General features: G+C 35.3%; 1 protein-coding gene across 16 annotated transcripts in view; it reads right to left on the bottom strand.

Annotated features, from left to right (window-relative positions):
* DTNB (dystrobrevin beta) overlaps positions 1-24,671 on the bottom strand; it is a 258,809-nt gene that overhangs the window by 102,200 nt on the left and 131,938 nt on the right. For all 16 annotated transcript variants that reach the window (XM_057497369.1, XM_057497380.1, XM_057497372.1 and 13 more), the window contains one exon: positions 17,206-17,330. In XM_057497369.1, coding sequence (XP_057353352.1) covers positions 17,206-17,330 — 125 coding nt within the window. The remainder of the gene's footprint in view (positions 1-17,205; positions 17,331-24,671) is intronic.

Here is a 24,671-nt window from a genome sequence, read left to right as displayed (position 1 = left end):
AATCTTAATACCTCCCTACTTCTCCCCCCCTTATTCCTCCCTACCCACCCTTCCTCCCCAGTCCCTTTCCCTTTGGTACCTGTTAGTCAGTCCATTCTTGAGTTCTGTGATTCTGCTGCTGTTTTGTTCCTTTAGTTTTTCCTTTGCTCTTATATTCCACAGATAAGTGAAATCATTTGGTATTTCTCTTTCTCTGCTTGGCTTGTTTCACTGAGCATAATACCCTCCAGCTCCATCCATGTTGCTGCAAATGGTTGGATTTGCCCTTTTCTTATGGCTGAGTAGTATTCCATTGTGTATATGTACCACATCTTCTTTATCCATTCATCTATCGATGGACATTTAGGTTGCTTCCAATTCTTGGCTATGGTAAATAGTGCTGCGATAAACATAGGGGTGCACTGATCTTTCTCATACTTGATTGCTGCATTCTTAGGGTAAATTCCTAGGAGTGCAATTCCTGGGTCAAATGGTAGGTCTGTTTTGAGCATTTTGATGTACCTCCATACTGCTTTCCACAATGGTTGAACTAACTTACATTCCCACCAGCAGTGTAGGAGGGTTCCCCTTTCTCCACAGCCTCGCCAACATTTGTTGTTGTTTGTCTTTTGGATGGCAGCCATCCTTACTGGTGTGAGGTGATACCTCATTGTGGTTTTAATTTGCATTTCTCTGATAATTAGCGATGTGGAGCATCTTTTCATGTGTCTGTTGGCCATCTGTATTTCTTTTTTGGAGAACTGTCTGTTCAGTTCCTCTGCCCATTTTTTAATTGGGTTATTTGTTTTTTGTTTGTTGAGGCGTGTGAGCTCTTTATATATTCTGGACGTCAAGCCTTTATCGGATGTGTCATTTTCAAATATATTCTCCCATACTGTAGGGTTCCTTTTTGTTCTATTGATGGTGTCTTTTGCTGTACAGAAGCTTTTCAGCTTAATATAGTCCCACTTATTCATTTTTGCTGTTGTTTTCCTTGCCTGGGGAGCAGCACTTTTCATATGTACCAAATATCCTCAGGCCAACCATGCCTGTTAAATCAGTCTTGGTGTTTAATTTCTGGGCCAAAAGAATCTAAAAGTAATTTTAAATGTCCTAATGCATTAGGAAATTTGCCATGGGAATAAAGAACCACACACCATTTATTAAATGTGTATTAAAAAATCTCCTCTGAAAGGGCCACACAGAGTCCTCTGGGGACAGTGGTGTGACAATTAAAAATCAGCTGAAGAAGAAGTCTAGGGACTTCTGGTTCAAGGTGGAGGAGTGAGCACCTACTGAGCTCATCCTCCTGTACCAAATAAAAATAATTTAAAGATTAGTAATAAATGGATGCATGCATACTAGAATCAAAACCAAGAAAAGGAAACTCCCTTTAGACCTAAAAAATGGAGAAGTATCCCCTAACGAAGAAAATAAACAAGAAGTCATGATGGTGAGCAAGGGGTATGTTGAGGGGCCATGAGCCACACACAGGGACGGCAGGCCACCTTGGATGAAGCTGGAAGAACCCCTGCCTCACCAAAAAAACTCCAAGAAAACAGAGTGTCTAAAAAGGTCTTTAAAATGAGTATATTTAATATCCTCAGGCACCTAAAGGATAGAATGGCATTCATAAAATGTTCTGAAAAATAACCAATTAGAGATTTTAATAAAAATTATGATTACTGAGATTCAAAAGAAAACGACAGGATGAATATGAGAATGAATACAGCTAAAGATGCACAGCACATTTTTTTTTCGTTAGGAAATCTGAGAGCGAAATCCAGTTTAAAGTGTATATTGCAGAGTTCCCAAGAGACCAAAGGGAACAGAGTAAAAGAAATGGTATTTGAACAGATAATGGCTGATAATTTTTCAAAGCTGATACAACATGTGACTTTAGAGAGGAAGAATCTTCCGAATGTTAATACAAATTAAATTAAGTAGAAATAAACTAAAAGACAAAAATAAAAAACAAAACCTTACATCTGTACAGATTATAGTTAAACATCAGATCACCAATGCTGTAAAGAAAACTCAAAAAGTTACTAGTAAAATATGAGACAGTCAACAGAAAGGAAGGAGAATCAGATTGTTATCAGCAAAACTGTTACAAGATAAAAGATGAATGGTATCTTCAAAGAATGAAGGGAAAAACATCTTTTAGCTAGATTCTAAATCCAGGCAAATTATCATTCAATTTGTAGGGGTGTACCACAACCATCAGGCAAGGAAAAAGAATAGGAAAACAAATTGTAAAGGAAGAAGTAAAACTATCTCTATAGGACATGACTTCATATACAGAAACCCTAAAGAATCCAACAACAATATAAAAACCCAACCCCCAAAAAACTATTAGAACTAATAAACAAGCTCAACAAAACTGTAGGACACAAAGTCAATATAAAAAATCAGCACATTTCTATATACTAGCAATGAACAATCTGAAAATGAAATAAAACAATTTCCATTTACAATAGCATCAAAGAAGATAAAATACTTAGGAATAAATTTCATCAAGAAATTCAACACTTGAGCACAGAGAAGGCAAACAGTGATTCTGTGGCATCTTACTACACTGATAGACAATGCCTGCATTGGGGTATGGGTGGGGACTTAATAATATGGGTAAATGTAGTAACCACATTGTTTTTTCATGTGAAACCTTCATAAGAGTGTATTTCAATAATACCTTAATAAAAAATTAAAAAAGAAAGAAAGAAAGAAAGAAATTCAACACTTGTATGCTGAAAATTAGAAACAGTTGGAAATTAAAATCTAAATAAATGGGAAGACATTCCATGTTCATGGACTGGAAGACTTAATACTGTCGAGGTAGCAATATTCCCAAATTGATTGACAGATTCTATGTAAATCTATCAAAATCACATCTGCTTCTTTTGTAGAACTGGACAAGTTATACTAAGTTCATAAAGAAATAATGAGAAACATAGAATAGCCAAGAAAATCTTCCAAAAGTACAGAGGGCAAGATATATGCATCCTGATTTCAAACTAACTACAAACTTATCTCAAAGTAGGCTGGTTTACTTTATGTTCAAAGTTTCAGAGATATTCATAAATCACCCATTATTCTCTCTAGTAACACAGAAATCCCTAAGCCACATCTGAAGTTACTGGCTTTGAAAGTTTCTAAGCCTCAACACTGTAAGGAATGGTAACAGATCATGAAGGCTTTTTGTAGCTATCTAACTGGTGTCCCTGTCACTGCTCTGAGCTCCACTTCATAGAGCACACCTCTGTTCTCATTGTGTGCTGGATGCTCAGAGTAGAAGAACAGCTGGAAATGGTACTGTTACAGCTCCTCCATTCAAGGTCTTCACTGTCACCATTTCACCTCTGTCCCCACATAAAAGTTGGGAAAATGACAAAGGGATGCAGTCATAGGAAGCTGAAGACTGCTGCTGTAGACAGGGAGCAGTCACTTGGATGCCGTGTTAGAAGAAAGTCAAGAGTATTTTTCATTTTGAAAATTTTCAACTGTTGGATCCACCAGTACTTTTTGACTTGTAACTTATTCCAGTGTATCCACATTAACGAGACATTTGACTTGATTCATTTAATAGTTTACCTGCTCAAGTTAGTTTTTGGAGAGGCTTTGTTGGGAAAGATCACCTTATATTTGGGGTTGCTTCCCCAATGTATCAAAAGCTTAATGCCATTTGTGCCTCTCTTACTTGTCCTTTTTCTCTTTCCTTCTACTGCTACTTACAACATTTAAGATCGCAATAGTTTAGGAGTATAGCTTTATATCACTTTCATGATTCAATTTCATCCAAACTCTTTAAGTGCATCTTTGACATCAGTGTCTTCATCATCACTGAAGGTTCTGAGTCATCAAACAATTCTCTAGAGTACATCATGTTTAGAGACAATTTCTTTCTATCTAATGCTCTCAATGGAAAATTTGCAACAAGCTTCTTGCACAACATTAAGCCAGCTGGCATTTTCATCTGTAATCACTTAGCACATTTTTGTTTTTTTAATTAATTATTCACATAATAAGCTTGATTTAATGGGAATATGGGCAACCCTGCACTCAATAATCTTAAGTAATTTTTTTCCTCCCTTTTACCTGTTTCTTCCATCCCTACACCTCTATACCCTATGGCAACCACCATAGGGTCTATTCTCTGTGTTTATGAATCTATTTCAGTTTTGTTTGTTTGCTTTATTTTCTTAGATTCCACATATACATGAAATCATGTGGTATTTGTCTTTGACTTATTTCACTTAGCATAATACCCTCTTGGTTTATCCATGATGTCACAAATGGCAAGATTTCACTCTTTTTCATGGCTGAGTAATATTCCATTATATATACACACCACATCTCTTTCATCTATCAAGGGACATTTAGGTTGTTTCCATATTTTTGGCTATTGCAAATAATGAACACTAAACATAGGAGTCCAGATATTTTCTTGGATTAGTGATTTTTGTCTTCTTCAGGTAAATTCCCAAAAGTGGAACTTCTGGGTCATACGGTATTTCACTTTCAGTTTTTTAAGAAATCTCCATACTGCTTTCTATAGTGGGTGCATCAATCTGCAATCCCACCAGTGTTGTACAAGTGTTCTCTACATCTTCACCAACACTTGCTATTGTTTATCATGTCAACCTTAGCCCTTCTCTCTGGAGTGAGGTGATACCTCGTTGTGGTTTTAATTTGCATTTCCCTGATGATTAGTGATGTTGAGCATTTTCATGTGTCTGTTGGCCATCTGTATGTCTTCTTTGGAAAAATGTCTATTCAGGTCCACTGCCCATTTTTTAATTGAATGATTAATTTTTTTGGTATAGTTTCAATAATCTGAGAATCATTTTAAGCATACAGAGGATGTCTAGAAAAATTGCTCAGCTACTTGGCCCCATAAGAAATCTCAACTCTACCAAAGAATCAATATCATATAGACTACCACTTCTGACCAAAACTCAGCAATATCAGAAAGAATCAAAGAATACCCCCCAAAATCTCAGTTGTTTGGAAACTTTAAAAATTGCGTTTACTATGCATATTATAAAAAATAATTTTTAAAAGTCAATTAACTGACTAATTCTCTAAAGAAGTGGGTTTAGTACTTTCATGTTTTCTCTTCTCTATCTAAACATCTTCTCTAAGTTGCCAATTCCCAAACTTCTTTTTCCAAACCACGAATGCCCTCTGGACTTATAGAGACTGCCTATTGGACATCTCTATGAGTGTAACAAAACAAAACAAAACAAAACAAAACAAAAAAAGCTCCACATTTCCAAAATGGAGCTCTCATTCTACCCAAATTTGTTTCACCTGGAGGTATCCCCATCTCTCTTTCCAACTGTTCAGGCCAAACTGACCTCTCTCTTTCCCTCATATTCCATGTTCAATCTGTCAGCAAGATTTTTATCCCTCCATATTATACAAACTTTGGGTTTTTAAGCTCTCAAAAGGGCTGAGCTCATACAGATAACATCAATGGCAGTTTAATCAAATCTCAAAATGAAGACACATATATTCATCTCAAGAAGCTCTATGGAGAAGCTCTTCACAAGAGTATTTTTCTTGTAGTAAACTGGACACAGGAAATGACTGAAAAATAACAGCTGGATTTGTACAGAATTAAACATGAGGTGGTGACAGCTGGGAAGCAATGACTAGAGACAAAAAAGAAGTAACTTAAATCCCAAAAAGAATTCTACCAAGAAAGTGAAAAATTAAGGAGGAAGATTATTCAATACAATTGAACAGAATATTTTCTTAAATGCAAGCTTGGAGGCAAGGTATCCATTTTTCCCCCAACATTATCCAAAAGGGAAAAAAAAAAAAAAGAGTAAAGTCACTTTACCAAAAAAGAAGATGCCTTATTTTGACCTTATCTTGATCTCTAGGATTATTTCAAGTAGTTAAAAGAACTCTCCAAAAGCTCATTAGAAATACAGATTTTGACAAACTGAGTAACCTTTTCCTTGATTGCCTTCCAAACTTCAGTAAGGTCAGTAAAATGATGATATCAGATGAGCATGGTCCTGTAATGTGACTTTGAAGACAGAAACTTCAAGAAACTTGCCAAATTTAACCTAATTCAACCAGAATTGACAATTGTGCTCCATACTGCAGAAGTACAACAAGTCAGTAAAGTTTAGTCCTACAAACACCTGGAATGTGCCAGGCACTAAGGATATATACAATTTCAGCCCGTTAGAAGTTGATGATGCAAAGGAGGTGCTTACAGGCTTCAAGAAGTCTGGGTCCAACACATACTCAAGAAATCTTTAAGGGAGACATTTATTGAGATAATTTACTGGGAGGCATTTAAAAGAGAATTTTATTGGGAGCCCAAATGACTGATAAACAAACAAGAGCTAAAGGAAGTTGGGGAAAGAAGGAAGCAATCCATGAGTTAGCTGCTTCTAGGCTTTGAAGGTTTCATGGATGGAGCAGAATTTAAGCTTGGCTCGTGGATATACAAAACAGGGAGTCTGAAAGAGGCAAGAACAGCATTCAGGAAAGGGGGTAGTTGGCCTAGGACATCATGAGCCAGCTCAGATGGGTAGAAGGGATATAAAGTTTTAAGGGGTAGGAAGGAGGCAGGTCTGGCCAAAGCAGAGGCTTTGTAGTGCATAAATTTAGCAGAAGATAAGATTCAAGAAGGTGCATTCCACTTACATGGGGCCTTGAATTCCAACATGAGGAGTGCCTCCTTAATTCAATAGGCACTACAGTCTTGTAAATCTTTAAATAGGAACCAATATGACAAAGGCAGTGATTCAAGATTAATTTGTTAAAAATATGGAGACAGACAAAATAGAAATACCATTTGACCCAGGAATTCCACTTCTAGGAATTTACCCTAAGAATGCAGCACTCCAGTTTGAAAGAGACAGATGCACCCCTATGTTTATCGCTGCACTATTTACAATAGCCAAGATATGGAAGCAACCTAAATGTCCATCAGTAGATGACTGGATAAAGAAGATGTGGTACATATACACAATGGAATATTACGCAGCCCTAAGAAAAAAACAAATCCTACCATTCGCAACAACATGGATGGAGCTAGAGGGTATTATGCTCAGTGAAATAAGCCAGGCGGAGAAAGACAAGTACCAAATGATTTCACTCATATGTGGAGTATAAGAACAAAAGAAAACTGAAGGAACAAAACAGCAGCAGAAGCACAGAACCCAAGAATCGACTAATAGTTACCAAAGGGAAAGGGACTGGGGAGGACGGGTGGCAAGGGAGGGATAAGGGCAGGGAAAAAGAAAGGGAGCATTACGATTAGCATGTATAGTGTTGGGGGGGGCACGGGGAGGGCTATGCAAGACAGAGAAGATAAGTAGTGATTCTATAGCATCTTACTATGTTGAAGGACAATGACTGTGAACTTGGTGACAAGTACTGATTTTACATTTTACAGCATCTTACTATGTTGATGGACAGTGACTGTGAATGGCGATGTTGGGGGGACTTGGTGAAGGGGGGAGCCTAGTAAACACAATGTCCTTCATGTAATTGTAGATTAATGATACCAAAAAAAAAATATGGAGACAGAGTTGAGGTTTAAGAAATGAAAAGGGCTAATTTCACAGGTGCTCAACTTAGGCACTAGTCAAAAGTAGGCAATATAAAGACTGGTTGTGGGTAAAAATTGCAACATTTCCTGTGGTATCCACATATAAATCAAGTATAAAAATCAAATGTGTATTCATATTTGAACTGACTGTTTATAGTTCATAATGCATGAGCAAAACCAAAAGTTTCTGTGATGACTGCCCTTGTACTGTTCACCATGTAACTTATTCACTATGTAAGAATTTGTTCTCCATGTAAGAACTTGTTCGTTATGCTTCAGAAGATTGGAGACTGACGAAAATTAGGCTTGGGGTGGATTAATGATTGTGCATTGAGCATTGACTCCCCTATACAGAATTTTATTGTTGTTAACAACCATTTGATCAATAAATATGAGAGATGCCCTAACAACAACAACCAAGAAAAAGTACACACTTCCAATTGTAAAATAAATAAGCAACCGGGATGTAATGTATAGCATAAGGAATATAGTCAAAATATTGTAACAACTTGGTATGGTGATAGCTGGTACTTAGAATTATCATGTATATAAATGTTGAATCACTGTGTTGTACACCTGAAACTAATGTAATGTAATACTGTGTGTCAACTACCCTTCAATAAAAAATAATTATCTAAAAAAAAAAAAAAAATTGCAACATTTCCAAAATCTCTCACCTGACCTTAGCACATCTCCATATCAAGAGGTATTTCCAAGGGGTGGAAAGAAGTAGTCCATCTCAATAGGTATTTACAAGGGGAAGCAAGAGAATATCTGGACCAGAGAGGTTGGGTGGGATCCCTTTTACTGAAGCCCAGTCATGAGAGACACGGGTGAGCATAAGTGGATGACTGCTTGTAAGCAATGAACGGGTTTCTTCCACTTTATTTCTCCCTTTGACTGATTTCGGTTTCAAAGGTATCTTGCCCCAGGATTTACCCCCAGGAGTTACACCTGTAAAGGTGTTAAGAGATAATCAGATTATTCTAAATTGTAACCAGATCACAGTATACACCTCCTATTAAGAAATGTTATTCCAAGGTTCAATGTCTGCATGCAGTTAAGTTACAGGTAAACCTTAGGCTTGGAGAGGGAAGAAGTGAAGCTCAAAAGAAAAGCAGAAATTAAGGAGGATTACTTTTCAAGGATTTTTTTTTAGTAATCATAATGAACTGGAGGATCATGGCTTCCAACCCCAAATTTTGATATTAGTAGCTCTAGCACTGTAAAATAGAGAGTAGAAAATCCTGCTTCATCCTGACATATGATATCATTTCTTGTAATAGCCTGAATGCTTCATGAAGATCACTGCTGCTAATAAGTTGTGAGCACACATACATATATTTATTCATTCTATAAATATTTTATTTCAGGTCTACTATTTGCCAGGCCCATTCTACAACCTTGAGTTATAGCAAGAAAACAAATTAAAGTCCATGTCTTCAAAGGACTAATAATCTAGTGAGATATAGATTATAAACAGATGCAAACATGTATAAAACAATGTTATGTAATGCTAAGTGCCATTTAGAAACTCTACCAATGACCAATGGTGCAATTTTAGATAAGATAGTTAAGGCAAGTCTGTCTGAGAAGCTAACATTTGAGAGATCTGAATGAATGGTATCTAACGGAATGAGCCATGTGAGCATAATAAGGAGCATTTCAAGTTAATGAAAAGGCAGATGGAAAGCTCCTGAGATGGGAACATACTTGGTGTTTTAAAGGCACAATAAACCAGCATAACAAAAGAATATAGAGACCAACGGGAACATGGCAGGAAACAAAGTCAGAGAGGTTGCAAGGAGCCAGATCTTATGGGTCCTTCTAGACCACTGTACAGACTTCGGCTTTCAAGAGTGATAGGCAGTCACTGAAAGGATAAGAACAACAACAAAAATGACTCAGACTGGATTACATTACAGAACATATATATTATAATGTAACCAATTTACTAGATCCCAACTGTTCTAAATTTTCTTTATATATACTCTTCATTTAACACCCTTTCAGAAAGAGCTGATTTGCATTACATATTTGCACAAAAAGGAGTATCTTTGAAAAATCTCAAAAGGGCTTTTCATTAACAGTATTATTAAACCAGGATGTAAAAGTGAATTGAACCAAGGAAATTAATTCATGGTTTGTGGGCACTGCTAAGGATTTGTTGAACATATAAAATCGGTGTGTTCTAGATAGGATTAGCTACCCAAATGCAAACAGAGAGGGCAACAAAACAAAACAAAAATAAAAACAACTAACCAAAACAAAAAGAAGAAGGGGAGTGCAGAGGAAGGGAGAAGACAATGGATCTACAAATTTAATGGATTCTAAAAAATCCCAGCAGGGTTTTTGTTGTTGTTGTTAAAATTGACTGTATATCCTAAAATTTAAATGGAAATGCAAAGGACCTAGAATAGCCAAAATAATTTTGAAAAAGAAGACAGCTTACACCACCCGATTTCTGAACTACTGTTACAGTAATCAAGATCAAGAGGTACTGGCATAACAATAGACAGACATATAGGTCGGAACAGATTCTAGAGTCCAGAAATAAACCCTAAATCTTGCAGTGAATCGATTCTGACAAAGATGCCAAGCCAACTCAAAGGGCAGAGGAGTCATTTTATCAACCAGCACTTGGAAAACTGGATATCCACGTGCAAAAAAAGGAATTTAGACCCTTATCTCAAACCACACACAAAATTAGTTCAAAAGTAACAAAATGGATTATAGACTGAAATGTCAGGGTTAAAACTATTAAACCTTTAGACAAAGACATAGGAGAAAATTTTTGTGACCTTGGGTCTGATGAAGATTTCTTAGATATTATATCAAAAGCATAATCCATAAGAGAAAAGCTTGATAACTTTTGCTTTTCAAAAGGTCATTAAGAAAATGAAAAGACACAGACTGGAAAACATTATATGTAAATCATATATCTGGTAAAGAATTTATGTTCAGAACATATAAAGAGCTAGTGACATGTAAGAATAAGAAGACAAAAAACCCAATTATAAAATAGGCAAAAGAAACTGCCACAGCCTAGAGGAGCTTAAGGAGATATGATGAATAAATGCAATGTGCTATCCTATGGGAATCAGAACAGAAAAAGGACAGTAGGAAAAAAACCTAATGAAATCCCAATAAAATATGGGGTTCACTTAATAATAAAATCAATATTGGTTATTTGTAAAATCTAACAACAGCGGGAACTGAGTGCAGGGAAAATGGGAACTCTTTGTCCTATCTTTGCAACATTTCTGTAAATTTAGAACTATTCTAAAATAAAAAGATTTAAAAAATATTTTTAAGTGAAGAAAATCTAAACAGGCAATTATATCAAAGAAGATACATGAATGGCTTAGAAGTACATGAAAAGGTGCTCCATATCATTAGTAACTGGGGAAATGCAAATTAAAACCACAGTAAGATACTACTACTCACTAACAACGATAGCTATAATCCAAGAGAATGACATAACAAGTGCTAGTGAGAAGAGGAAGAACCTGGAATGCTCATGTATTGCTGGTGGGAATGTAACATGATCCAGTCACTTTCAAAAACACTTTGAAATGTTATCAAGCAAACATTTTGGGCAGTTTCCTAAGAAGTTAAACACACACAGAGCCAACATGACCCAGCAATTCTAGACCTAGATATCCACCCAAAAGAAATGAAAATATATGTTCATACAAAGATGCAAATGTTCGTATCAGTGTTATTCACAATAGTCAAGAATTGGAAATGAGCCATATGTCCATCAACCAATGAAGGGATAAGTAAAACATGGTATATTCATTCAATAGTGTATTTTTAGCATTGAAAGGAATGAACTATTGATACTTGTAATGATATGGATAAGCCTCAAAAATATTATGCTAAATCAAGGAGTCAGAAACAAAAGACCACATATTACATTATTCTGTTTAATGAAATTTCTAGAAAAGACAGAAAAGGAAGTATATCAGTGGTTGGCTTGGGGCTACAGGTGGGAACTTGGATTGACCAAAAATGAGTTCAAGGGAACTTTTTTGAATGACAGAAATGTTTTAAAACAGGATGGTGGTGATTTTTGCAAAACTATATAAATTTACTAAAAATCACTTAAGTGTCATAGTGGATAAATTGTATGGTATGTAAATCATACCTCACTAAAACTGTTAGAAAAAAGAAAAGACAAATCAAAACCACAATGAAATACTTCCTCACGCACTAATTTAGAGTGACCACTATAAAACAAAAACAAAAACCAGAAAATTATTAGTGTTGGTGAGGATGTGGAGAAACTGGAACTCTTGCAGTGTTGGTGGGAATGTAAAATGGTGCAACTGTTATGCAAAACAGTATGGAGTTTCTTCAAACATTATAAATGGAATTATCATATCACCCAGTAATCCCATCTTGGGTTATATACCCCAAAGAACTTAAGGCAGTCTCAAAGAGATATTTTTGCACACCTGTCTTCACAGCAGCATTATTCAGAATAGCCAAAAGATGGAAGCAACCCAAATGTCCATAGACAAAGGAATGGACAAACAAATGTGGTCTATACATACAATGGAATATTATTCTACCTTCAAAAAGGAAGGAAATCCTGACATTTGTTACAACATGAATGAACCTTGAGGTCATCATACTGAGTGAAATAAGGCAGATACAAAAAGACACAGAAACAATGATTCCATTTATATGAGATATACAAAGTACTCAAATTCATAGAAACAGAAAGTAGAATGGTGGTTAGCAGGGGCTCGTGGTAAAAGGGTAGTTGATGTTTAATGGATGTATTATTTTGGATTTGCAAGTTGAAAATATACTGGAGAGTTGTTTTGCAACAATGTAAATATATTTAACACTACTAAACTGAAAACTTGAAAATTGTTAAGAGGGTAAATTTATGTTATGGGTATTTTACCGCAATTTAAAAAAAAGAAAGTAAAACCTGGGGATTGATGTTTGGGCCAGGCTAGATTTAGAGTTTAAAAGCAGAGTGATTACAGTAGTATAGTGGTAAACAGAGTGAGAAAAATCCCAAGAGCAGGGTGAAAGTCAGCAGACTAAAGTCACAGCCATTTGTAAATAATTACCCTCCTAGGATTACTCCCTGAGTTTTGTTGTGTTAAATAATGCTGTTTCTCCTTACTGCATCATCATCAATTGCCACACTGGCTGTTCACCTGATCATCCCCTCTCTATTACTCACACACACACACAGGCACTGCACATACATACTCACATGTGTGGGTTCCTGAGTATATGCCAGACCCACCCCACCCCACCCACCCCCAACACCCCCACACATTGACGTTCAGGCAAAAAAAACATCCTATTTCTTGGGACTATCTTACATGACACATGACCCTCGACCCTCAGTAACACACTGCTCTCACTGCTCCATCTTTCTTTTTTTGGAGAGATGTATTCCCAGGGTTAGCAAGCAACTCTAAGCCCACAAGAGATTGATTATCTGGGACCTTCAGCCTGAAATGGAGCCAGACAACACCCAAACCAGGACTGAAGGAAGCTCAAAGACTTATGAGAATCCTGAATTCCTCAGCTGCTAGGTTCTCAAAACACCTCAGCAAAATGCAAGATAGAATTCCTATCAGATGAGTTACGACCTCAGAGCTATAAGAACCTTCACATTCCAGGGTGTATGAATAGGCGATTGAAAAGCAACTTGTCTTTTCTCAAAATGTCAAATAAGATAGACCTGAAATTTGAGGTGTCTGATGGCCCGCTGGCAAGTAGATTATGGCACAATGCCTAGGTTTTTCAAAACCATTATAGCAAAATGCAAGACAGAATTAGTATCAGATAAGCTAAGATCTAAGAATCAAAGTATAATACTTACCTGTTAGAAATAGCTCAAAATTATAACTTTCCAAATAGGTTCGGTCTCAGGGATGAAGGCATTTAGAATGGATCTGATAGTCCTGATTTCAAGTGACTAGAACATCAGATTCACTTAGCCATCTAAGAGTAAAGTATTGTCTTGTCAGTTTCCTCAAATAAGACTCTATTCTCAGCACCAAGCACAGAGCTCCAGTCACAACACATAGTAAATGCTTCTGGAAGAGAGCGATTGCAATCTAGACTAACTTACCAATATTATCAGTTCTATAACATGTCACAATTTATATGGAATACAGTGAAGCCAGTTAATAACTGTCCTTGAAGAAGAAAAAAAAACAACAAATTTGGCTTATAAAAGAAAGTTGCAAACAATGAGGCATTCAGTTTGGCACAGGATAATTAGCCAGAAGCACCCCCGCCACAAAAAGCCATGTACAACTCTAGATTCATCCATCATTTTAAAAGAAGCATCACAAAAATATGCTTTAATAACTAAATAACAATCAAGAAGTTAGACTTGTTTTTTCACAGGGTTACAAATGGTCTTACATTATTCCTGGTCTGGTGAATTTCTACTTGAAGTCATTTTGAATAAGAATAAAATGAGCAGAATTTTCATGTTATATTAAAAAGTTCACAAACACTGGAAGTACTGCATGTTTCAAGTACAGTTGTCAAAAGTAAAAAATCTATGAGGTTGATATCTATGAGGATCTATGAGGAAAAAAATAACAAAAGACAGGTATGTTTTGATCAAATCAAAGTAATGCATATATAGAGTCTGAGTATTAAGCAGCAGAGCTGTTAAAATAGAACAAATAAGATCCATATTAAAGTATTACTTTAATTATTTTATAATTAAAATAACAGTATTTTTCATTGCCTAGGTTAATTCTGTTTTGATGCAAGGTGTGGAGAAAACTGGTTGGCTTAGTTGTTCAAACATGCTCCATATTTTGTATGCGTAAGCAGCAAGAAGCAATTAAGAAGGCAGTCTGGCTTCTAGGTAACAAATTTTATCCAAATGCTTCAACAGAAGTTACCAATTAAACCTTCACCCTTGGGTGGAAAAAACAACCTGGACCATCGAAGAAGATGATGAGCATTCAGAGAAAAGGAGAATTAAGAAGCACAAAGTGCCCTAAATTTGTACTTTCTATCAACTCTTCTTTAAGAGTAGGATTGGCTCTGTGGAATACAAAAACAAAGCAAAGTAGAAGGAACAAAACAGCAGTAGACTCATAGACACTGAGAAGTGACTAGTGGTTACCAAGGGGGAGGGGTTAAGGTGGGTGTCAGGGGGAGGGACAGGAGGATAATAAAGGGGCACAATAATTTGCAATCACAGGGACTGCTGAATCACTGTGATGTACATTTGAAACCAACATAAGATTGTGTATTAACAATACTTTAATTTAAAAAAAAAAGAGTAGGGGTTGGCAAATTTTTTCCACAAAGAGCTACACAGTATATATTTTAGGTTTTGAAAGTCATACAATCTCAGTCACAAAGACTCAATTTTGCCATTGAAGCCCAACAGCAGACATAGACAATATACAAATGAATAAGCGTAGCTCTGTCCCAGTGAAACTTTATTTATGGACACTGAAATCTGAATTTCGAATAATTTTCAGAAAATATTATTCTGTTTATTTCTCTTCAACTACTCAGAAATATAAAAATTATTCTTAGATCATAGGCCATACAAAAACAGGTGACAGGCTGAAATTAACCTTTGGGATATAGTTTGCCAACCACTGTTTAAGAGAATAGATCAATTACAGGGGTGTCCCATAGAACACTGGTCATGCTCTTCCTTTCTGAAATTCAGAGGAATAAACAACTAAGCCAACATCAGGAACTTATGCTTTCACTTAGAAATAACCATATAAACTGAAATGTAATGGTTATTAAACCACTAATTAAAGAAATTAGACATAAGGACTATGTGGCTAGGTAATTAGATTCTGAGCAACAGCAAACTGCTTGAATTAGACTAGCAGAAAGTCTATTGGAGACATCAAGAGCTAGAAGTTTTATAAAAATGTTTTGACCAAAAGAAACAATAATTTCTCTTAGAGTTGGATTAGTAAGAAAAGTTGCTAGATTGCTGATGGTGAGTAAACTGGTTTTGCTTGAGATTTATTTGAAAATCCTTGTTTACCTAATGTTCTCAACTTACCAGAAGAGGGACACAATAAATTAGTCAAGGAAATATGCCTGACATCTACTGGAGGTGTTAGGGACTGTAGATATGTGATCTGAAGGTAAAACAGTACAAGAAGGTCACCCCAGTTACCAATCAACAGGCATGATTTTGAGCAGTCCTGGTGTGTAAGAAAGACCTCACTGCACTCTGATGAGTGAATGACCTCACAGGGATATGACACTGGAACTACACAAAGGGACACACGGAATCACAGCACACAGTCTGACTTTGTGATGATATTAACTGTCAGCACTGGGTTTGGTTTTCAACTTAGAGATTTAACTCTTAGTAAATCTCAGAGGACTTAGTTATGGTCATAGAAGATAATAGAAATATTACCAGCTTTGACAATATAAAAGTAATGCATAGATGACAGACGTTAGGAGGCAAAAGGAGAAGGGAGAAATAGAAGGTACTAATTTCCTCAGTTTACATAGCAGAAGTTGAAGAAGTTACAAGAAATAGAGGTTTAAGTATAGTATTTAAAAATTTTTACAAAGGTAAGCAACTTAAAAAATGGTGATGTAATTATAAAAAACAGACAGTTTGATATGGGGAGTTATAAATGAGGTTGATTCCTTGTACAACAGAAGGAATATGGTAACATCCTAAACTGTTTAGTCAAAAAATGGTGCTCCAAATATTTAACTTAGAGGTACCCACTAGTAGATAAACCTAAAACCCATACACACCACAATGAAGTAAGGAGGATGTGCTGCATTTCATTACATGCTCTTCTGTATTATTGAATTTTTAATCTACAGGTGTGTATTATTTCAGTAGGTTTTTAAATTACTGAATCAAAGAGAAAGCAAAAATCAAGAGTCCTAAGAGCTCGTTGGGCAGTCTACCCACTTTCAGGTGGGTAAAAGAAAATGGATATCTATTCCAACACGAAAACTTCTAAACAGCTGATAAAGACTAAGGATCAAAAAACCTGCCAGCTGAATCTAGCAAGGTACACCTAACACCACATTTCACTCAGACTGAAGAGATCAGTTTAGAGGCTGAGTCTTATCCTTCAAGGTTTCTCCTCCTCCTTACTTTTCCTCTATTTCTCTAACTTTTTGTTCCCCTCTAACTTTTTATTTAGCATGAATATTCAATGAAAAATAAAACACCCATTTTATTTATAGAATACAGTCTTGTGTTTCCTATTTTCTCTTAATACAAGAAGGGCAAATTAGGTTGCTTTTCATTTCCATGTTGGCTAAACTGATTTTTTTAATTTCTACAGGTATTATTGCTGTAGAGAAGAAAAAATCTCTACTGCTGGATTTAAAGGAAGAAACCAAAAAAGGCAATCTGCTGAAAGCAATAACTGCTCTGCAATGTATTAACGTTTCTGTTGGAGACCACTACATGACTTAGGCTTCAGGGCTCAGGAGCTAGGTTTCCATGTAGGTTGTTAGGGTGGCTTAAAGAGTTGAAAACTTGAAGTCTTAAGTTCACCAAATGTTAAGTAAAAACCAGAGAAGTTTAAATTAGGTGTTCACGTTAGGTGATATATGGTTTTGATCCAAAAGAATTCAGCAATGTCTCCATTTCAGCATAATCTTTATACATATCAGTATATACTTACACTATATTTGCAAGGTCAAGCGGTTTCTCTGGTTGCTCAGGAAAAACAGGATGCGGGGGTTCTCTGGTGGGTACACATCCCAAAGATTTACTAATTGCATGGCTCAGCTTCTTTGCAGGGGATTTCTGTGTCAAAGCAGAAAGTAAGGGAAATAAGGAGTTGAATCTTCAAAAGAAGTTGGTGACAAGAACTGCAGGAAACATCCTTTCAAATACAAAGTTACATTATAATCAACATTAGTGGGCCATGCAGAAAGGAACCTACAGTTGTTTCAAGGTTATTTGTGGTCCTTTATTTCTGCACTACTCCCTCATTACAACTATGCAGTCACACTATCAAGTTAATGTTAACTTCACTTTTGAATCTCTCTCTGTGCCCTTTGCATCAACTCCCTCTTTTGACACTCCTGGATCATTTTTGATAAGATGTTATAATTAATTCCTCAACAGTGCCAGAAATTTTTGCTGGACTGAAATGCTAAAAGGCTAAGATAATGTTAAAAACTCACAGCTTTTGAGTGTTAGCAAATTAGCTAAGCCACATCCCCAAACATTTCGATTAAGATTCCCAAGAAAATCTAAGGGAGAACATTTGGTATTAAGGGTTTATGTATACAGACACAAATAAGTACGTTCACATACAGAGGCAACTCTAAATTATGATATGTGGAAGGTACAAAAATAAGCTGGCGCACTAATACTTTTCTCTGGAAGGCAGAATCATACATACCAAAGACCATCAAGTCTAAGATTCAACAGTAAATATGTACAAAAGTGAACAATATGCCACAATTAAGTTATGTAGAACATTTATGGCTGAAACCCATACTAATCAAGGTTCTCCATATACTGATTTTATTGTCCACCCAATTCCCTTTAAATAATGCTGTTGTCTGAGATTGTCATGACAGGATATTCACTGCAAAAAAGTTTAAACGTCATTCCACTGCCTCTGCAGTTATCACCATATATACCACTGGAATATAGAACTTGTTTGCAGCTCTGTGCCTCATCAAAACCACATCTCCAGTTAACTTTGATATGCTGCTTGCATATATTTTAACACAAAATACGTAAAAATCTGTTTGGCCTTTAAGACAATATAGGGTAAGTTAATACCTTGCTTAATGGTACAGACTGGAAAACACCATTTTCTTCAGAAACTTCCTATATTGGCTCCAAATCACCTACCACTAACCCTTTCAACACATTAAATTCTGGGAAAAGTGTAATGTAATTTCCTGGAAATTATATAAAGCTAAACAAAGTGGAAATTATGAACTTGCCTCTAACTGCTCTCCATTTTTCCTTTGCCCAAGGATTATCTACAATGTGACTGATTCTTCACACTGCCCCCAGTACTCAAGTCACTTTTTTGCATAAAATCTTTCAAAGGCTGATAATCACTCACAAAATAAGATCCAAAAAGAGGCTATCCCATTTCAAACAAGAGCTTTCTTATCTGCCCTCATCTCTCCTCACCTTACACCTCATACCAGCATAAACGACAAGCTGCTCAGTTAACTGATAGCACCATACTCATCTTTGTATTTCCAGAACCTGTCCTATTTGAACAAATTATTCACCTTGCTGAGTTTTCTAGATCGTTCTTCCTGACCAAACCATGCCAACTTTATTTTTGAGAGTTATGATACAACTAGGAGACAGAGGACATCAGGGATATCTTAATTCACCTTTACAACTAAACACTACATCTATAATCCATGTATTAATTTCATCATTTTTTGCTATATCTGAGAACCATCTGAGTCCTTAATTGAGGCTATATGACATGAGACTACTTTAGCTGCATCCTGAGCTATAACAGCCATGAAAGCACAGGTTTAATGTATTTTATAATAAAAACTAAAATAACTACTCGAATATTAAAATGAAAAATGTTTCCCTTTGTGCCATCTAATAATCTCTAGCACTATGCTCCATTATTCTTTTGAAAATACTGTTTTAAATCAAAATTCAAGATTAGATTTAATTTTGAGTCTCAAAAGTTATAGCTAGAAAGGTAAAATCAGTAAGTCAAAGCCAATTCCAAATAATCAGAGTACATCAGAGGTCTGATATGTACAGAAAAGAAAAAATGGGAATAAATATATATAGGAATCAGAATATTAAAGGGCTAGGGCCAAACCAAAACAGGTATTACCTTGAAAATTTTAAAGATACATATTCAATTAGGTTGTCTAAGCATGTCAGTAAATGATTTCCTTAAAAAGATCTGAAATAGTGAATTATGATATGGATCTGAAGTGAATTTTGCTACAGAGTTAGTTTAGTAGGATAAGATTAACACAGCCTGTATGCACAAGTTCAAAAACTGCTATAAGCACCAAAATAGAGCTTCTACCTCTCTGGACAATGCCCAGGACTTGCGAGTCACTAAATATTTACAATGTGAAGAAGGCGTAAGGGAAGAAGAAAGGCAGTCCAGGTCCAGGGACCCGTGTCTTCCACACATTCAGCTGCTATCCCAGACATGCTTTAGTTCTCTCTACATTCCCCCTCATTTGATCCAAAACTGGCATATGGAGGCCTTAACTTAGAAAATTAAAACTCCACCAAACACTTTAGGTGATTATTTTTAATCTTTGTGCATTTCCAATACCTAATTCACTTTACCTAATTTCAAAACATTTCCTCCCATCTCTTAAAAATACTACAGGCTACAATTTAAAAAAATATGCAAGAGTGTATAAAATGTATATGTACAGCTTAAAACATTATAAAACAAAGAAATGAAAACTGAGAAATGGAACATGATAGTCACTCTGAAGCCTCGCTGTGGGCCCTGATGCTAATGCAGCCCACTCCCTCACACCTGCTCCTCTCCTGGTAACCAGAACCCTGGATTTTGTGTTAATAATTTCCTTGACTTCATTATTTTAGCAATTATGTATATATAACAATGATCCACTTAATGCCTGTTTAAAACCTATACATTAATTTTTTCTGCAGCTTGCTTTTTCCACTCAAAATTGTTACAGTTCATCCATGTTGATACACATAACTGTAATTTTTTCACTGCTTATTTCATTGCTTAATTATATCATAATTTACATAGCCATTCCACTGCTGATGAACACTTGGGTTGTTTCCATTTTTTTCCCTCTCACTCACAATGTTGTTATGAACTTTCCTGTCCATGTCTTCTGGTGACCATGTGTAAGAGTTCTATAAGAGTGGAATTATTGGTTCATAAGTTATGCACATTTAATTTTACTAGGCAATGCCAACTTGTTTTTACAAAGTGGTTACACTGATTTCCACTCCCATTGGCTGTGTGAGAGACTTCCTGAATCTCCACATTCTAGCCAACCCTTGTTATTGTTAGATATTTTAACATTCGCCAATCTGGTGAGTGATAAATGGTATTACGGTTTTAATTTACAATTCCCTGGTTATGAAAAAGATTGAGCATCTTTCCTAATGTTTATGGGCCATTTGTGTTTCTTCTTCTGTGAAATGTCTGTTACTGTCTTTGGCATAGTGTTTCACTTTGTTACCTTTCTCGTACTGATTTGTAAGAGTTCTTTCTATTTTTCGTATTTTAATCCTCAGGAAGTTACAGCTTGGAAACAACTCTACTTTAAGAAATGTTTTTCACTCCATTGTTTTTGATGAACAGTCACCTTTAAAATAGTTGTAGTCCCAATTTATTAATCTTCACCTTTACATTTTGTGCTTTTTGTATCTTAGTATTTCCCTCTTTGAGGTCATAAAGATATTCTCCCACATTGTATTCTAAGGTTTTGTGATTTTTTTCTTTCATTTTTAAGTTTGAATTTACTTATAACTGATTTTTTTTTGACAGGTGTGAGGAAAGAACACGATTTTATTCTATATGGCTAATTCTCTTACTAGATAGTCTATTTCTACCGCTGTACAGTGTCACAATGACTTAATTGCTCCCTCTTGTCTTTTCAGATAGTACTGGTGTCCCAAACTTATACTCTTCTTTAGGAGTACTTCATTATTCTGGAGCCTTTGTACTTCCACTTAAATTTTAAAACCAGACTGTCATTTATCACACAAAAAAATCCTGTTGGGATTTTGATGGGAACTGATCAAATATACAGATAATTTTGGAGAGGAATGATATCTTTAAATACCAAACATTCCTTTCATGAATATGCTCATCTCCTCATGTATTAAGCCTTCTTTAATGTCTTTCAATAAAGTTATGAATTCTTGTCCATAAAGAATATACACATCTTATTTATGTCAATCAATATTTTATAAATAGATTTTGTAACCAGAAACCCTGCTGTTTTTACCTCATTTAAAAAAATTGTGGCAAAATATCCATAAAATTTAGCACCATAACCATTTTAAGTGTTCAGTTCAGTAGTGTTACATATATTCACACTGTTGTACAATCTCCAAAACTTTTCATCTTGCAAATCTGGAACTCTAAAACTATTAAACAACTCCTCATTTCCCTCTCCCCTGAGCCTCTGACAACCACTGGTCCACTTTCTGTCTCTATGAATTTTACTACTCTAGATAATCTCATATATGTGGAATTGTACAGTATTTGCCTTTTTGTGATTGGCTTCTAATACTTAGCATAATGTCCTAAAGGTTCATCCATGTTTAGCATGTATCAGAATGTCTTCCCTTTTCAAGGCTGGACAATAGACATTGTATGTATATACCACATTTTGTTTAATCATTCATTCATCAATGGACACCAGGGCTCTTCCAGGTTTTAGCTACTGTGAATACTACTACTATGAACATGGTTGTTGTACAATTATTACCTCTTTGAGACTCTGTTTTAAATTCTTTTGGATATATATCCAGAAGTAGAATTACTGGATCATACAGTAATTCTATTTTTAATTTTCTGAGGAACCTCCATACTGTTTTCCATAGTGGCTACACCATCTACACCATTTTACATTCCATCAACAATGGGTTCCAATTTCTCCACATCCTTGCCAACACTTGTTAATATATATATATATATATATATATATATATATATATATATTTTTTTTTTTTTTTTTAATAGTAGCCATCCTGAGAGGTGTGAGGTAATATCTCTTTCTGGTTTGGGTGTGCATTTTCCTAGTGATTAGTGATGTCAAGTATCTTCCATATGCTTGTTCGCCATTTATATATCATTTTTGGAGAAATGTCTGTTCAAGTCCTTCGCCCATTTTTTAATCAGGTTATTTGGTTTTTGTTGTTGCTGAGTTGTAGGAGCTCTTTACATATTCTGGATATGGACTCCTAATCAGATATACCTACTGGGTATAGATACATGCAAATATTTTTTCCCATTCCATAGTTTGCCTTTTCACTACATTGTTATTATGTTCTTTAATGCACAGAAGTTTTTTATTTTGATGTAGTCCAACTTACCTATTTTTACTTTTATGGTTCCCTCTCTATTTAAATTCTAATGGTTTATCTGGAGATTCTTTCAGACTTCCTATAATGACAGTCATCATCAAATAATGACAATTTTGATTCCTTTCAATTCAAAAACGTTTTATTTCTTTTCCTTGTTTACTATGCTATGTAGGACTACCAGTAAAATATTGAATAGAGCAAGCCTCCTTATATTGTTTTCAGTCTTAAAACAAATACTTTTAACAATTCACCAGTAAATATCATGTTTATTAAGAGTTTTTATAAATATCCTGTATTAGGTTAAGGAACTTCTTTCTACTCCTAGATCACTAAGATTTTTTGTTTCGGCTTTGTTTGATTTTTTGTGTGTGTGTTTGTGTGTTTAAATTATCAATGGATACTGGGATTCATTAAGTATTTTATATGAGTCTTTTGAGATGGTTATATAGAGTTGGTTAATCCATCCAACTTGAATATCATTAAGTTATAATAATCTATCTTTAATTGATGGACTGACACCATTGTGGTCATGATGTATTATTTTCTGTATACACTGTTGGATTCAGCATCACAATACATTGATTAGGTTTTCATTTACATTCATGAGAATGGCTTGTAATTTTCCTTTCTCACTGTCCTCATAAGTTTTTCATATCAATGTTATTCTAGTCTCATAAATGAAACTGGAATGCTCATTATTTTATCTAGAATCTGGGAAATTTTATGTAATACTGGAATTCATCTTTTCTTTGAATATTTATTGAAACCCATGTAAAGTGATTTAGGCCTGATTCTTTACTTTGTGTAAAAATTTTAAGCTACTAATTCAAATTCTTTGGTGATTATATTACTATTTGGGTTTTTATTTCATCTTGAACCAGTTCTGGTAAGAAAGGTTGTTTTACTATAAATCAATCAGTATCATGCACAACCATTAACAACAAAAAGGATAAAAACCATATGATCATCTCAGTAGATGCCGAAAAAGCATTTGATAAAACTCAACATCCATTCATAATAAAAACTCTCAACAAATTGGGAATAGAGGGTAGGTACTTCAACATAATAAAGGCCATATATGACAAATTCACAGGTAACATCACACTCGATGAAAAGCTAAAAGCTTTTCTTATAAAAGGTCAGGAACAAGACAAGGATGTCCACTCTCACCCTTTTTATTTAACATACTACTGGAGGTCCTAGCCATGGCAATCAGACGAGGTAAAGAGATAAAGGGCATCAAAATTGGTAAGTAAGAAGTAAAACTGTTACTGTTTGCAGATGATATGATACTATATATCAAAAACCCAAAAACCCCACCAAAAAATTATTAGAACTAATAATTGGATTCAGCAAAGTTTCAGGATACAAAATTAATACACAGAAATTTGTTGTGTTCCTATATACTAACAATGAACTAGCAGAAAGAGAAATCAGGAAAACAATTCCATTTACAATGGAATCAAAAAGAATTTAAAAACTAGGAATAAACCTAACTAAGGAGGTGAAAGACCTATACTCTGAAAACTATAAAGCACTCGTGAGAGAAATTAAAGAAGACTCAAATAAATGGAAATATATCCCATGCTCATGGATAGGAATAATTAATATTGTCAAAATGGCCATCCTGCCCAAAACAATTTACAGATCCAATGCAACCCCTATCAAAATACCAATAGCATTTTTCAATGAACTAGAACAAATAATCCTAAAATTCATATGGAACCAAAAAAGACCCTGAATAGCTAAAGCAATCCTGGGAAAGAAGAACAAAGCTGGGGGATTACACTCCCAGACTTCAAGCTATACTGCAAAGATATAGTAATCAAAACAGTATGGTACAAGAACATATCCATACATCAGTGGAACAGAATTTAGAGTCCAGATATACACCCACACATATGTGATCAGTTAATACATGATAAAGGAGCCAAGAATATACAATGGGGAAAAGACAGTCTCTTTAATAACTGGTGTTGGGGGAACTGGACAGCTACATGCAAGAGAATGAAACTGGATGACTGCCTAACTCGATACACAAAAGTACACTGGAAATGGATTAATGACCTACAAGTAGGTCATGAAACCATG

This window comes from Manis pentadactyla, chromosome 2 (genome assembly GCF_030020395.1).
Source record: "Manis pentadactyla isolate mManPen7 chromosome 2, mManPen7.hap1, whole genome shotgun sequence".
Lineage (NCBI taxonomy): Eukaryota > Metazoa > Chordata > Mammalia > Pholidota > Manidae > Manis > Manis pentadactyla.
The sequence above is the reverse complement of the archived record's forward strand: the minus strand, read 5'-3'. Positions and strand labels throughout refer to the sequence as shown.